Source organism: Podarcis cretensis (genome assembly GCF_951804945.1).
Source record: "Podarcis cretensis genome assembly, chromosome: 2".
In the NCBI taxonomy this organism is placed as follows: Eukaryota; Metazoa; Chordata; class Lepidosauria; order Squamata; family Lacertidae; genus Podarcis; species Podarcis cretensis.
Window position 1 is genome coordinate 50,748,069 of NC_137171.1, and position 16,964 is coordinate 50,765,032.

Genomic DNA, 16,964 nt, shown 5'->3' on the forward strand with positions numbered 1-16,964 from the left:
GGCCAAAAGAACATGCAGAATCAAAACTCTGAGCATATTTTCCTTTATTAACAGACTGATGCCTTTAAAAGGCAACAACGGGAAAACCACAGAGCTAAACAGTCAAGTAACCAAGGGATCCTCTGCATCCCTGTGGAAAATATAGAGCAAACCTTATCCTGTGCACGTTCCAGTCAGCCAGAGACCAAATCACAAGACCGATCAGCTCGCACTTCAAGCAGCTTGGCTGAATAACAGAGTCTAAATCAGGAAAGCCTCAGCCAGAGTATCTGAACCACAAAGGAGGGTATCTCTCTCTCTCTCTCTCTCTCTCTCTCTCTCTCTCTGTGTGTGTGTGTGTGTGTGTGTGTGTTGAGAGAGAGAGAGAGAGAGAGAGAGAGAGAGAGAGAGAGAGAATTGCTAGTTAGCAGGTTCTGGACAAAAACTGAGAGCACATGGGGCAAGTCAGAGTGAGTTTCACCCTGGTGCAGTGGGTTGTCTTATCATAGAGATCTGGTGCCTACTTCAACTACTGCAGGAATAAATTGCACAGGAACACTCCATAAGGCCAAATCTGCCACACAATAAAATAAAGTCATACAGCGTGTTGTCGTCATCAACACAACAGATTACAAAAATGAGAAAAATGCCACATGCATCATGAACGTTGAATAACAGGTATTTTGCCAAAAAATAATAATTGCTGCTAGGCCCAAGGGAACAAAGGGAATAAAATGAATCACAGGAGGGGACACTCCTCCCTCCCTCCTCATCTGCTTTACTACCTTATATGTAGATCGGGAGGGGGGCAGAAGAGCAAAACGCTGGGTACTGCACAGGTAGGTTCTTGTTTCCCTCCTGCAAACATATATTCCACTCAATGATCTGTATCACAATCAATGTGCTCACTAAGGAAGGAATGGGGGTGGGGGTGGGAACGACTGCATTTTTCCAGCAACAAATATGGCACTTCTGGATACTGGGTAAATGCCATTTCTTCAAACAGAAATGCTATCTAAGAGAAAGACTACAGCTGAAACCACACAAGCGTTTTCAAATACTTTAATGATTATCACTCAGGAATCTTTCCCCATTTCATGAGTTATGCACTTCCTACTTCAAGTGTCAACATACCCGCTTCAGTTACTGATGGAGAAGCCCCTCCACGCATACCTTCTTAATCTGGATGTGGGCTTATACTGCCCTGTTGCAGACTTTGAGTGTATACATATTTGCATGAAATCAGCTGCATGCTTTGCAAACACATCAATGAGTTCAACAGTACTGGTATGTGATGCTGCTGGGTACAAATAACTCGAAAATCAGTGTCACAACCAACCAGCAGAGGAACTCTCCATTCACTCACATGTATGCCTTCCTTGGCATTTTAAGGGCCTTTTTCAGTTGCTGCTACCACTAAACTATTCAGCCAAACAGCTGAAGGACGTAACGGCCACAAGCAGCCTTGGGAAGCCATCCCTAACTAATGGAAATAGCACCCATTGGCTTGCCTTTCTATTGCAGGCTTTTAAAGGGCAAACTGCAGATTTCCCTCCCTCCCCTCCATTAAATGAGCTGGATGTATTCTTAATGTACTCGGTGTACCAAATATCAGGGCAGTGAAGGGCACTCGCCTTGCCTTGTTTTCCTCCCATCCCCAAATGTCACACCTGCTGTGTACCCTGGAATTCATCATTCTGAGGTGTCACCACTACTCTTCCTTTTGCAACCCTGGCTGAATACAGAACCTGCTCACAAGAAGGCATGATGCTTTTAATCACATGGCAGAGTTGTGCAATGTGTATTATTTAACATGATTCTTTTATGTTCACAAAAGCAACTGCTGCTTATGGGACTCCAAATACATGTAGATTTTCTGGGAGGATGGGGGCTGCACAGAACTGCATTTCACCTTTCTAACAGTTTGTTTCATTATCATATTCCTTTCAGTCCTATCTCTGAATGCTAAACAGTGTAGGGTAAAAAGAATAAAGAGAACAATTCCAGGTAAATCAAGGCCAGGGATTCTAAAGTGAAGGTGGATCGTAGTGCACTCTGGTAAACCAAAGTGTCTGAGACACTTGGATGACAAAAGGAGATATGCCAACAAAATCCTGCAAAGGTGTTTGTTTTTTTAATATAATATGTGCCTTTAAGGGTCAAAAACCAAAATGAGCATTGTTCAAATTATGTGTGGTATAATATAAAAGCCAGATGGCAACTTTGCTTTTAAGGGCTGATTGAAGAAGAGTTTTGGATTGAAAGCCAAAACAACTGAAAGATGTGTCCTAGAGAAATCCAGACCATAAAAAGAAAAGAAAAAAGATGGTTTGAAGGGACTAGTGCAAAGACTATGAAGATCTGTGGCATAGGGAGAAGGCTGGCTATACTTGATTCAGGGGTCACCTAATGGACCTCCAAGTGAGAGAATACAAATATCACTGACATCAACCCATATACTGTGAACCTGTGCTGCAAATATAGGGTAACTACATGCTACCTAGATAAATTAATAATATTGCAGTCAGCTTGCCCTTTGGTGGCACACCAAGTTAATAATGGAGGTGGAAATCTAATCCAGTTCTCCTCCAAGTCTAATGGTCTTGAATCCAGTTCCTCAGTTTGGTGAGCAGTCTCTCTCTCTCTCTCTCTGTGTGTGTGTGTGTGTGTGTGTGTGTCCAACAAATAGCCAATATACTGCAACATAACACTGATGGAGCTACAATAGCTGAATCCAGGTACAAATGCCATAATCAGATTGAGAGTTAGTGACTGTGTACCTGAAGCTGCAGTTAGCTTACTGGACAGCCTATGCCGTGTGCCCCTGCCTCTTGCTGTGTGAGTAAACAGATCCTCTCAGGCACACACACCAATTTGTGGTAATGCAGAGCCCTCTGGCAACACTAAATTCAAACATGATATCACTAGTGAAATAAGTATATCCATAGCAGCTATTGGGAAGAGAGACGCCAACATCTCTAAAACCTTGTCCCGGAAGCAGGAGCAATGAACAGATGAAGATGCTTTCAGTTCAAGTCTCCAAACATACCTGAACAAGGAATGGACTGAAGGGGAAGGGGAACAGTAATGAATAATTTATTGTAATACATGCAGACAGAGGAGAAAGCTAAACCACAAGGAATCAGTCGGAATGTTTGATAAGCTTCCTTTTAGACCTTTCCGGGTGATACTCAAATTGCTTCAGGGCATTCCTATTCTTCTACAAGCATGGAAACAGTTTTCCTTATAAATAAAACAGTCTTATCCTCTGTTCTAATGCACTGATGGTGGTGCGGCTGTTGTCTCAACCACCCATAATAATTTAAACCATGGCTGCCACTAGGAAAGACTCCACTGCAAACAAACCGTTCATAACAGATAAACAACAGAATTCACTTCTCCAATATGTGGTGATTGCCACCTACTTAGATGGCTTTTTAAAGGGGGATTAGAAATTCATAGAGGGTGAGGTTTCTAATGGGGACTAGTCATGATGGAACAGATGGAACAGAAGCACCATATCTCTGAATACCCAAATTATTGGGGAGCTACATGGAAAGAAGGCTTTTGCACTCATGCCTTGCTTGTGGGCTTTTCAAAGGTTGACCACTAGGGAAGCAGGATGCTGGACTAGATAGGCCTTTGGTCTTATCCAGCAGGGCTTTTTTTACATCCTTATAGATGAGCAGTTGGCTAGCTTTCAATGTGCATACCTGTCCCACCATCATTCCATCATATGCCCCAACATTAAATGAAATATAAATACAGCACATAATGAAATCAATATACTGCTAAGGTTTGCAAAAGGGGTGGGGCGCAGGTGAATCAACACTAATGTCTCCTGCGTGTTATCACTAACTTAGATAAGTGGTGCCACTTCCTAGCATTTATACCACAAGAACTGCTAGCAGAGAAGAAATCCAATCAACTCACAGTCAACCATCCACTTCTACCTTGGTGGTTGCTTATTTATTCAGATTCTGAAATGGGACAAAGTCCATCCAAGCTGGCTTGGATGTTAGCCAAAAACCCTCGTTCACACTCTTGTTTCACCAGCTTCTTCTTTGCTAAACCCACTTCAGAAATGGATTCTCCAGCCAGCGATCATCCCATCTCTAAGCCACACTTTGGGAGGGGAAAGGGGAGTGAAGTTGAAAAATAAGTGGTTTTCTTGCAGTTCCAGACACACCTGTATGTTAGCTTTCTGAAACCTGATAGTCTTGTATTGACTTGGACGTGGCATTAATGTTCTTGCAGCCCCAAGATAGAACTCTTCAGATGTTGCTTTTTTGAGGACCAATACAGATACCTGTACCAGGCACTACATCATTCACCTGACTGGCCAGATTGTTTACTGCTGACTGAAAGTAAGAGATAGCTTAGAATAAGGGTAGGCTGACTTCATGACTGTTAGATCTATTTTGTTTTTAGTAGATCCAGAGTCACATGCAAAAGACATATAATTAGAAATAAAGAAGAGGGTGCCTCTAAGAACATTCAGAGTCCAGGAATCGGTTTTCAGTGCCAGAACTGACTAGGCACACAGCCCTTCCACATACATGTCCCCCACCCTCACCCCCCAGTTAGTTTTCTTCATTTCAGCAAGGGAAAGTCATGTTGTAGTTGCTACTATGTTGGAAACTCTTGTCGTTCTGCTGCAAGTCTCCCAGTGATCTAACTTCTGCCCACCTGCAAATACTCAGAAACTTATCTACTGTATAAGAAAATACAAAGTTCATTTTCTGATTCTGACACCAAATCTCAGCCTGCTTGTATAGATGCCACAGCAGTTGAATGTGTGTTGGCACCAATTCTGCTGAGGAGAAAAGGAATCTCCATCACTGGAATGTTTTAAAACAAATAAGCCAGAGGGGCAACTGCCAATCAGCTTTGTGTTTCTTAAAATATCTAGCATGTCCCTGTGGTTGGGGCAGTGGCAGCAGGGGGGAAGACAGGAAAGAAGTATGCATTCATTGATGGATTTCAGTCTCCATTAATCATTTACATTTACGGACTTGAGATGCTTCAGAGCTTATCACTGTGCCCAGGATATCATTTAGAGTCAAAAGCTAGGAGTGGTTTCACCAACCACTCCATCAGACAAGAAACCCTGCAGTCCATTCTTTGGGATTTGAATCTGTTGTCTGAAGCCATAGTTGGCAGAGTCTGTGGTGGCTCATTTTCTGTCAAGTGCAGGCAGTTGGGAACACCCTGCAACACTACCCCTGGGGTCTCTGTTACTTCACAGAGCAATTCCCATGTGCTGAGTTTGACAGGGAAGCTGCAAATGATTTCACACAAAATAACCTACCGATCATCTCCACCTCCTTGCAATAACTGTGGTCAGTGAAGAATGGCAGTGCCGTGCGAAAGCCTCTGAGGACCAGGATAGTTAATCTGGCACTTTGTTATCTGACTATTAATATCTTAAATTTCTTTCTTTCTTTCTTTCTTTTGTAAATGCTGGTAGTGGTGTACTGAGATTGGCAGCACAGGATTAAGCTGTGCATAAAGAAAAGGCGACACATTCCAACCAGTTCATGGAAAGACCTTCCACAGTTGTTCTCCTAGGGCATAATCCACCAGACAGTTCTCCTGCACAAGCCCCACTGAAATGAATAGGAGCCATGAAAGGGCACTGTAAGTGACTTTTGCCTAGGCAGGTGACTTCAGCCGTCCTATAGAAGTGATCATTTGCCCTTGGCAAGTCAGCTAATCAAGACCACAATGATTAACCAAAAGGAATCTGTCCTCATGCCTAGAGTACATTCACCTAGTAAGTTTCCAGCGTGGCTGGAGGTTCTGTTTCCCTTTCCCTTTCACTGTGAATAGCTTGAATTCCAGAGAATCAACAGCTGCCACCCAGAAAAAGATAAAATTTGAAATTTAGCCTAGTTGCAGCTGAAATCTCTCTTGATCAACAGAAAGGGGCCCAGCTGAAGGCCAATTCATGGAGCTATTTTATTCTCCCATGGAATTTCTGGTGTTAACCACATTTAACTCCACATTTAAAAGCATAATCAAGAATATATGAAACTTTCGTATATTGTTAGTCCCAGTGGTCCATCCAGTCCAGTATCATCTACTGTTTGATGCAACCAGTTGGTCTCTGTCTGTCTCTCAGAAGGGAGTTTTATCCTCTGTGGTAGCTTACAGCAGCTCTTTTCCTTATATCCTGCTATGTTACTACATGTCTAACTGTTGCTCCATTGTTTATGGCTTTCACGCCATTCTAGTTGGGCTGGATTAGAAGTTAAGACAACCTCACCTGGATGCTTATATGATGCACATGGAGGCAATCCACTTGCTGAAATGAGGCACTGCTAGATACCATAGGACAAGGGAAGAATGACCCTTCACCTTCTCCACCCACACTGCTCTGATAAGATTTGGGGGCTAATTTTGAGACTTCATGCATACCTATAATTTTCCCCTATATATTTTAAAGTGTATCTAGGCCACTTACTGTACAGTCAAAATGGTATTAGTTCTCAGGTATTAGTTCTAAGTCCTCTTGCTGGAGCAATGGTGGTATGTGGCAGAAGCAAGTTACAAGGGTAGAATTGTGGAGGCGGGAGGGCAGTCTATCTAGTTGTTGTTATTACGATGTTGGGGGTCCAGGTATTTTTAACCATTTACTTGAGTTATGTTACTTGAGTTAACAGGGGAAAATATTTAGAAAATTCACTTCCAGTTTATATATATATATAGTTACAAAAACATCTCCAATTGTTTTTTTGGTCATGTGTTTGTTTGGCTTTCCTCTTGGCCTGGGCACTGAAAGCTAGATGATGGTCACTGAAAAGAAACAATTTGATGAAATGCATTGGATGCCTCATTTTATCTGTGGGGGCCCACTTGAATTAATTAGAATGTTTGCTTGCTGAGTGAGGGAAGGATAATGGTGTGATACAATTGTATCATCATATTTTATTGAACAGATAACTTCCTCTGCTTATGTATTTATTTATCCTATTAAAAAAACAACCAAGAAAAATATTTCAAAAAAGGAGAAAACAAGAAATGAATTCTCACAAACCATCGTTACTCCAGTGCAAAGGGATTCACTAGACAGAAGGGGAGCTGTTATACAAAAAGTTACAATCCTTTCTTAATCACACAGAGACAATAATGGCAACCAGACATTTCCTGGAGGCTCCGTACATATCAGCAAAATATTTGAAGGTGCCCTTCAGGGCTTTACAGCCCAATCCCCTCTGGCATGTTTACCCAGAAGGAAGCAACATGAGTTCAGTAGTGGTTACCTCTCCCTGGCAAGTATATTTTTTGGTCAACAATAGCACACTCTCTCACATACTTGCATATAGTCCCAGAGACTTCAAAAGGGTACCTGATAAGAAACACCTTTGACGGTTGGCAAGTAAAAAGGGTGCCCTTGGTGGCAGAGACACAAGGCCACCTTGAGAGCCTGCCTAGCTTGAACTTGTGCGTACAGTGGTACCTTGGTTCTCAAATGCCTTGGTTCCCAAACACCGAAAACCCGGAAGTGTGTGTTCCGGTTTTCAAACGTTTTTCGGAAGCTGAACATCCAATGAGGCTGTTGGCTATTGTTTCCGGGGTGTCTACACCAATCAGAAGCTGCGCCTTGGTTTTTGAACATTTCGAAAGTCAAACAGACTTCCAGAATGGATTAAGTTTGGTGCTTTTGTTTTTGCTATTTCTTTTGTGCTTTTGAGGCTTTTTCAGTTAATTTGTTTTTATGACTGTGTGGAACCCAGTTAAGCTACTGATTGATTGATTGATTGATTGATTGTGTGACTGCAGAAATGGATAAAAGCCTCCCATCCAAACAATGACTATCATCGGTGCAGGTAAGAAAAAAATTAATTTAAATTGTCATCATCTACAATACTGTCTTATAGGGACGCAGGTGGCGCTGTGGGTTAAAGCCTCAGCGCCTAGGACTTGCCGATCGAAAGGTCGGCGGTTCGAATCCCTGCGGCGGGGTGCGCTCCCGCTGCTCGGTCCCAGCGCCTGCCAACCTAGCAGTTCGAAAGCACCTCCGGGTGCAAGTAGATAAATAGGGACCGCTTACCAGCGGGAAGGTAAACGGCGTTTCCGTGTGCGGCTCTGGCTCGCCAGAGCAGCGATGTCACGCTGGCCACGTGACCCGGAAGTGTCTCCGGACAGCGCTGGCCCCTGGCCTCTTAAGTGAGATGGGCGCACAACCCCAGAGTCTGTCAAGACTGGCCCGTACGGGCAGGGGTACCTTTACCTTTACCTTACAATACTGTCTTATTTATTTTATAGTACAGTACATTGATTACTGCTTTCGTTTTATAGCTCAATGGCCTTGTTAGATAGTAAAATTCATGTTAAATTGGTTGTTTTTAAAAGTCTGGAACGGATTAATCCGTTTTGCATTACTTTCTATGGGGAAGCACGCCTTGGTTTTGGAACGCTTTGGTTTTGGAATGGACTTCCAGAACGGATTAAGTTTGAGAACCAAGGTACCATTGTATTTACCTGAAGTAAATACAATTTTACTCCATGCAACATAATCCACTCCTAGCGTAATTCTTTCATTTTGCTATTAATGGCAGTTTCCCAATGGATCCTCAGTCCTACATAACTACAATTCTGAACTCTTGTACTCTGTTCCTGATTATGTTTACTCAGACATAGGTCCAACTGATTTCAATGGGATTTGCTTTTTAGTGAACAGGCTTAGGAATGAAGCTTCACAACAAAGAAAGGTGAAGTAGCAGTACCAGTACATCTCTCTCACACACACAATCTGAAAGAGGATCTGAATTGTCTAACCTAGGGGGTTTACTTGCAAGAAAGTCTCCTTTCCCAGGCTGCTCATTGGCTGAACTGCAGGCAGCACATTCATAATTTTCAGAGGCAACATGGTGGGTGGGGGGATAAGGAGGAAATGGAAAAATATCTTAATTAAAAGAAAATGGCCCTCCACTCATCTTACTGCCAAGGCTGGAGGCTCATATTTTACGTTAAGCCATCTTTTATTGCTCCCCTGAGCACCAAAATAAAAACACATAGCACTGTCCAGTCTCAACAGGAATGTAGGAGAGATATCATTTCAACATTGTCAGTGCTTTACCTCTTCCCAATATAATACACAGGGAGCTGACAAATCCTCCTACTACACACCACCTCTTACTTCATGCATCTCTTAACAATGGTTTGGTACAGCAGTTTTGAGAGCATGCTCAGCTCCTTCAGCTTCCCAACCCAGTACGTGGAAAGTAGTAGACTTTCACTAAAATAGAGTGAAGATCTGCAACTGGCTTTGGAGCTGGGGTAGCTACTCTGTGACCCTCCAGATGTTGCAGAGCTACAACACCCATCATCACTGGTCATGATAACTGGAGAGAGTTGACAGTCCAATTGCATCCAAAGGTCAAATAGATCTGGAGGCCCTACTTTAGAGAAATACAAGCACTCCTATCTTAAATTTACAGAGCATTCATTAAAATGTAGTCTGGGATTCTGCCAAATATATCATGATTCTGCAACACAGTAACAAGGCCTTTGCACAACATAGCCTCCGACTCCTCTTGCTTCTTACCTATTCCTCCATCATCTAAAGCATGTGGAAAAAAACTGGTCTATGTTTAGAAATACACTAAATCATGAAATAAAGGGACCTATGAAAGGGTAGACAGCTGTGCATCACATGAATAAACACATCCGGGCCCTACTCTTGTGACAATATGAAGGTGAATTGAAAGAAACTTTAGGCCTTGAGTAACGCAATGTTCATGATCAACTTTATTCACTCCTGGGCCAAATATTCAATGCCCCTTTCATCTCCGATGACCCGCTCTGACATATGTAGTCGACATGTATGAGTTCGTGAGATGACTGCTGAAAATCAACTACTTGTACGAAAATATTAAGATGGGATTGGCTCAATACAATCTTGGAAGTGGTGTGTTTTGGCAATGGAAAATACTGTACTCAGAATCACCTGTTTATAAAGCTGCAGAAGAACTAATGGATCCTCCTCAGTGTTAGCAGCACTACACCATACCCCCAACAGTCCCTTCAAGCAGGTGTCACATATTCCGTAGAGAACCCAGTTTGCCAAGAATAAGGGAAAAGCCATTCATTGCCATGAATGTCTGCCACAAACAGCAGTGCCATGAGCCAACTCTGGAACTGGCTGGTTGGCTGACATTTTGAGTAGCTTAGAATGCTTCTCCGCACACCCACAACTGCCAGAAAAACCACCCTATTCTTCCAGGCAAACACAAGGAATTTAAGTGCTATAGGAGAGTTGCCACTGTGTGGATTAAAGCCACAGAATCAAAAACATGCAGGTGGATTTTCCCCACTCCAGAGCTGTTGTCTGTGGCCAGCTACCTTATGTGAATGTGCCTTGTGCTTCGCTTTCCCCCTATGCAGCCCCATGTATTGGTTTCTAAGTCAATGTGTCTGTGACTCCCTAGAGAATAGTTGCCAGTTGATAGACACTAATGCAGGCAGTCAAGTACAACTGCGTGCATCACTGTCCAGATTTCAAGAAGTTACATACGATATGCTTCTGGATCTATGAGTCTATGAAACTGTCAGTCACTGTAGTTGCATACTCCAGACTATAAATATGTCATCTGTGTCAATCAGCTCTTAGCCAAAAGCTATCTGGACTATGTGCCATATTTGGTGCTTTTCTCTCAGCAGAAAGGTCTAGGAGCAAAAACTCCATTAAAACTACCCAGTATTATTCCTCTGGGGAATCATGGTTCAGAAAGGTCTGGAATGGCTGTGTCTATGGTGAAAAACTACTCCTGGCTGCTGCCTACACTGTGAATAAGCCGGGAGTCCAGTCTACACAGCTGTCTGGCACTAAATTCACACCTCTTTGAGTGGGATCTACACTGGAAAAGCAATTTAAATCAAGTTTCACTTACAATATAATGCCACACAAAAAATTTTTATTTCCAGAGATTATGTATCCTAACCTCTTGCCTTCCCATATCAACATGATTTCTGCCATACACTCAAAGCCCACACACATACAATTGGAAACAAATCCCTTTGATTGCACAAGAATACACTTCTATGTAAATCTGTGTAGAATTGTTTCCTTAGGCCACTCAAAAGGCTCATGTGGTTCATTATACCATTTCAGAATGCAAGTGAGGATGGAAAGTTCCCCACTTTGTCCAAAGTTAGTTTGTCAGGGAGAAGGCTATGAGAAAACATTGACATGCCAGCTTTTTTTTCTTTTTCTTTTTTTTTTGCAGGCAGAGCATTTTTGGAATGAGGGATATTCAAATATGCGACCCACTGCCTGCAATCTAAAGTGCTACAGTCTAGAAAGGACTCTAAATGCACAATTCTTCTGACTATATAATTCAACTTTCTGTTTCAATCCATTGATGACACTTGCCAAAGCAAATAAAGCAGTGTTAATAAAAAAGAAGCTTATCATTTCCATGTGAAATAAACATGCAAACAACAAAAACAAACAAGGCTACCATCATCACCCACAAATGACCAGGGTCATGTATGTTGGTCACAAATGTTGGTGTGAACAAGTCTGTGCAGCGTTTGCGCACCCCTGAGGAAGTGGTATGATGGCTTCACCAAATGCCCATTCAAGACTGTAAAACTTGAATCAGGTGAGAACTATCCTACCACTCCTCTTCTCTCCATTACGCCACTGAGGTTCACAAGACAGTGGAAGCACAGCAGGGCAAAATATAGAGTTCACCTCTTCAAACAGAGTGTGCTGGCCAGGTACTCAATGGACACTTGCATGTTGTTATACCAAGAAACATCTCCCTTATACTGTCAAGGAAAACAATACCCATGCTTTTGCCCTATTTAATGGGTAGAGAAACGGGCATTCGAAGCAATAGCTCTTGTCAGCCAAAAGGATCATTATGCAGATCTATGAAATAGATGGAAGTATGCATGTGTCTGAAAGAAGACAAACCATTTTGTTTTGGTCAATAACTGTTTGCATCTCCAACCATTAATTAATTGAGCTGTTAACAAGATGCTGAGAAAATCAAGAGGAAATATTGCCCCGGGAAGCTTGAAGCCAGCGGCCTGTGTTATCATGATGGTTATTTTTCCTTCAACAAATGAAAAACAGAAAAGTCGAACTGCTTTCTTGCTCTTCTACAGAGGCAGAAAAGTATATGCTAGTAATTCCTGATACCTTCCAATGCCTGGTGAATTAACAACAATGGCCACAAACTTGAAATGAGTAGCTCAGAATGCATCATGCTGCCTTGCACATAAATCATACATTTCATACTGCTGCACAATAACTCCATTTTGATGAAAAATCAGACTGCAGAAGAAAAGGCCTTTAATCTCTATCTGTTGCAATGCAGTCATTTTGTGAAACATCATTTCCCTCAATACATAACAGCTATCAATGTGAATATAAAACCAAGGCAAATCAGGTTAACATTTCATTGCACCTTTTTCTCAAGATGCCTTTACTTGTGCTTGGACCGGGCTCTGGTTCACCTGTACTATGAAATTCATAGCATCATGACACGAATTTCTGCAATGCTGCTGCAAAGAGAGGAAGGGGGAAGGGGGTTCTCCATAATATATGATGACAAAAGCTGAAATCCTTCAGGGTCTCTGAAAGAAATGGATAATATTCATTATCCCATAGCCTCCTGACATTTTAGCCTCTTAAGAATAATCTGATCCTGTGCTGGAACATAGGGGGCTTTGCAGAATCAGCTTTCAGATTTCATTGAGAACTCAGCAGCCCAGCTGTAAGAAGAGGCTAGCACTGTAGAGTAGTAATGGGGAGAGACGTCAGAGGCAAGCCTAGGAACCACCTCCCGCTTATAGTTACAAAAGAAGCATGTGACAGAAGCCAAGGCTGGAGCCTTCACTGCTGTTTCATCAGAGGTTAAGGTAGAAGTACAAAGCACACTTACAACTTTTTCCTTTTCAGGGCAATCACATGCCACTCTGATTTACTCCAGACTTTAACCCTCACACACATGCAGAGGAGAAAGTGTAATCCAAAGATTAATGCACTTCCAACCAATACAGTGGGACTAACAGCAGCAAGCAAAGATCAGCCCACCACAAGTATTATGAATGTAATCAATTTCTATATCATATATTAGCAACAATGCTGCCTATGTATGGATAGCTGCTCACACAACAGAGTTGGTGAAGATATTTCTGGACATTTTCACTCGCGTGTCTATTCATGCCCAATACACAAGGGCATGCCTCCCTCCAATTACATTTGTAAATATTTTTTATGAGGCAAGATGTCTCACTTCTCCTGACCCCCACAAAGTAGGCAATACTTTAGTTTCTGCTTTTTCAATATGGAGAAATATATAGAAAGGCAACCAGAGTATTTGATACACTCCCCATAATACTTTTATCCCAAAGGTTTCTTCCCCACTCCTCTCAAAAGCAAACAAGTGTTTTATTGATCCAGCAGAGTTTCCTAATCCACCCCCCCCAACATCCCATAAATAATTTTTTGCACGGTTGTGGTGGAGCAGACATACCCTGCTTACAAAATATTCTGCCCTTAGTTCTTTAAACAAGCTGTCAGCATCTCCTACTTGATTCTCTGAAAAATTCCCCTTGCCAACATGTCCCATGACAAACCGGTAAGCTCTAGCACTGGCTCTGGAACGGAGGTGCTCAGACTACACGAGTCTGGGCTGGAGCAGGTCCAGCCTAGTTCTGTCTGGCACATAAACACACAAGACGCTAGGGACAAATCAGGATGATCGAGAGCAGGGCACCGCTGCTTGTTTGGAGCCCAAACACAGCAGACTTCGCTCTGTTCTCCTAGAAGCAAGTAAATGAATAAACTCAAGGGAGTGGGGGAGGAATGTGCCATGTCCCAAATCAAAGCCGTTTAGTAATCTCTGTTTATGAGGAGAGAGCAAAACGAAAAACGGGAGGGCAACGGGAGGTACTGGAATCGTAACCATGGAAAACTCTTTGCGATTGCAACAGGCTCCTGGGTTGAGAGATGCATATCGCAGCATATCGGCTCCACAGTCCCCCACTCACTCCTCCCCATGGAAAAGAATGCAGCCGGCTGCCTTTCCAGCAGGCACCCGCTCGTGATCAGCCGACGGCTGCCAAGAAACCCTTAATCTGATTTTAACATGTAGCCCAGTCCAAAGAGAGAGAGATCTGCAAAGTTGCTTATTTGTAGCAACTCAGACCCCCCCTCCATTCCAGCGCGCGCGCGCGCTTCTTCTCTCGCCCCCTCTCCAAAGCTGCAGGTATATAGCGAGCAGCCCGCATGACTCACGCGCACAACCAAGAAATTAGAGCTCCCACCAGAAAATCTCTAGGACACCGCGACGAGTGGGGGTGGGGGGAATCCAGCACCCATTTATTCCAGCTGCCCCACAGTCAAGCTGAACTGCTGCCAGTCCTGCCTTCATACATTGTAGAAAGGGGAGGAAAGCAACAGCCGCGTTTCCAGAGTGGAGGAATGCCTGGAGGAAGAGGGGGGTGTGAATTAAATACACACTGGGAAGAATAACGGCTCTATTTACTGTCCCGTCCATTGCACCCCAACCTCTCTCATCCTAACAACATCCAGGAGAAAAAGATAACCCCGAAGAGAGAATTGTAGGCAGATTCTTTATTTTTATTTTGCGGAGAGGGGAGAGAGGCTCTGCAGCTCCAACCGGGAGACGCTGCAAAAGCAAGGCAGCTCGCTTGTTATCTGGGGCAGCGGCAGAGCAGCGTGACCCACTAGTCCACGTGCGAGTGGTGCTGAAAAGTGTTCGGGCTACTCGAGTTTCTTCTGCTCGTTCCCCAGCAATAAGCGGGGGTTGGGGTGGGCTACCCGCAACCGAAGCTTCGCCGTAGGAACACACTACGTCTTCCTTCCGCCGGATCCTCTGTAAGTGCTGCATGGAGAGGAGCAGCACACGCCGGCCTCCAGGGCAGTCGGCTGCTTTTGCTACTCAGCCGGGGCTGTGCTCCGTCTGCACAAGCATGCAAGCTCCCTCCCCACGCTCCTCCATTCTGTCTGGTGTCTGGAGGAATCCCGGCTCATAGAGCCGCACAGATCCAGGCTCCGCGCCCTGGAATCTGTCAGAACAGCCGTGCATCTAGCTCTCTTCCATTTTCCGCTGTCGGGGCATGAAGAGGAACAAGGAAGGGATCCGCTACAGAGAAATCAAAAGTCCTTACACACACGCACTTCCCGCTCACTGAAATATGCAAGGTGCCTCGTAGATCTAAGTAGACTATAATAATGCTTCTCCCGCCCGCCTCCCCACTCCTGGGCACGGCTGTTCTGTGGGGTCTTATGCCCCAGGCTTCCAAGTTGGGTCTGAGCGCGCGCGCAAACACACACACACACACACCGGTTCCTTCCCGGAGCCCTAAATTCTATGCAGAGGGGATGCGGCGTCCTTGTGAGCCCCAAACACAAGTGCATGTCAGAACGGAAATCCTTGCGTTCCGAGCTCCCCAGTACATGACGGGTCTGGGTCCCGCACCCCCCATATTTCGTGGTGCATGACAGATCCGGGATCCATACCCCCCCCCCCGCGATTCCTCGACATATAACAGATCTGAGTCCCATTTACACGGCATTCCTGGGGGGGGGGCAGATGCCGGTGCACGGTGGCTCTGGGGTCCCTGCACGCCGAGACCCCAGTCTCCCTCCGCTCCAGACTCAGCGCCCCCCGGTCCCCGTCCCCGCCGTGCACGGGAGCCCCCGCTGCCCCTGTTCGGAGCCTGCGAGAACCAGAGGTGCCGGGCGGGCGGGCATGCGCCTGGAGGAGGCTGGGCTGCAGCGCCCGGAGCCCGTACCTGGCTGTCGGTGAGATAGTTGAAGACGAAGGAGGAGAGCTCTTCGTCCAGAAGCGCGCTGCAGTCCGGCCCCGGCTCCGCCATCTTCCAGCTCCTCCGGCAACGGCACGAAACAGCATGCGGCAACAGCCACCACGAGCAGCAGTCAGGAGCCGGGCGGCGGGGCGGGGCCTGGAGCCCGCCGGTTGGGACTGGGAGGAGCCCCGGCAGCGGGAGGCTCGCCTGGGTTGGGCTTCGGCGGAGGCGCGGCGCAGGAAGAGGAGGGGAGCGGCCGCCGCCGCCGCCGCTTTGGCGGGCTTCGTTCTGGGAGAGACGCCGAGAGGGAGGAAGGGTTCGCGCGGCCCGCGCTTTCCGGGCCCAGAGACGCGCGCGCAAGTGAGGCGGTGCGTTGAGCTCGCTTAAAAGGCTCTTCGCCCCCCGTGACCTGTATTAAGCATTAAGCAGCGAAGGCCTTTCCGTTTACATTTTGGTCGGTGGCGGGGGGTGTGGGGGGGGTCTTCATTTCTATATCCTTCTTCCCTCAGCCCTCACTTCTAAAAGGAGACGTGGCGGGGCTTAAACCACGAATCATGCTACCTGATCCGGAGCTTGTGGTGGTTACCTGTTGCTGGAGGGGGGGGGGGAATTCTGCGCATGCTCCCCACCACCAAAGAAAACTCGCTCCCGTTTCTTACTGCTTCGTGTATTCCAGAGTACAGCTGTAATTGGCGCGGAGAGAAACTCGAGGAGGAGAACACCCCCCCGCCCTTTTACCTCAGTTTCCCCTTCAGGCTCATTCAGTGTGCGGCTTTTAAAGTGCTGCCCCTTCTCAAGGACTTCCTTTGGCATCCCCCTCCCCCTTTTGACTTGACAGAAATAAGGGGGCAGAAATAATGCTATGCTGTATAACTACGTTAATGGCGCTTTGGCAGTTTGAGGTTCTTTTTCGTCAACATTTCCTTCACTTTGGCTGAACAGGTCGGCTCAGCATGCACATTCAAATATTAAAGCCTTTGCTTGGTTCTTGCAACCCCTTGCCAGCCCCCCCCCCCCCCAGATGAGGTAGTAATCCCCACCTACGCACCAGAGATGTGGGAGCTAAACCAACCAATCTACTCTTCCAAGTGGGGGTTCGCTCACTTGGACAGGAGCAAGCATCTGTTACTCAGGGTAAGTCAAAAGCAATCAGGTGTGATATTAGCCGGCTTGCTGTGCGGTATGAA

At 45.3% G+C, this 16,964-nt stretch overlaps 1 protein-coding gene across 1 annotated transcript in view; it reads right to left on the reverse strand.

Moving 5' to 3' along the window:
• Positions 1-15,917, reverse strand: part of PPARGC1B (PPARG coactivator 1 beta) — a 99,322-nt gene extending 83,405 nt beyond the window's left edge. The window contains exon 1 of the mRNA XM_079964779.1: positions 15,763-15,917. Coding sequence (XP_079820905.1) covers positions 15,763-15,846 — 84 coding nt within the window. The 5' untranslated portion in view covers positions 15,847-15,917. The remainder of the gene's footprint in view (positions 1-15,762) is intronic.
• Between the last annotated feature and the right edge of the window lie 1,047 nt (positions 15,918-16,964).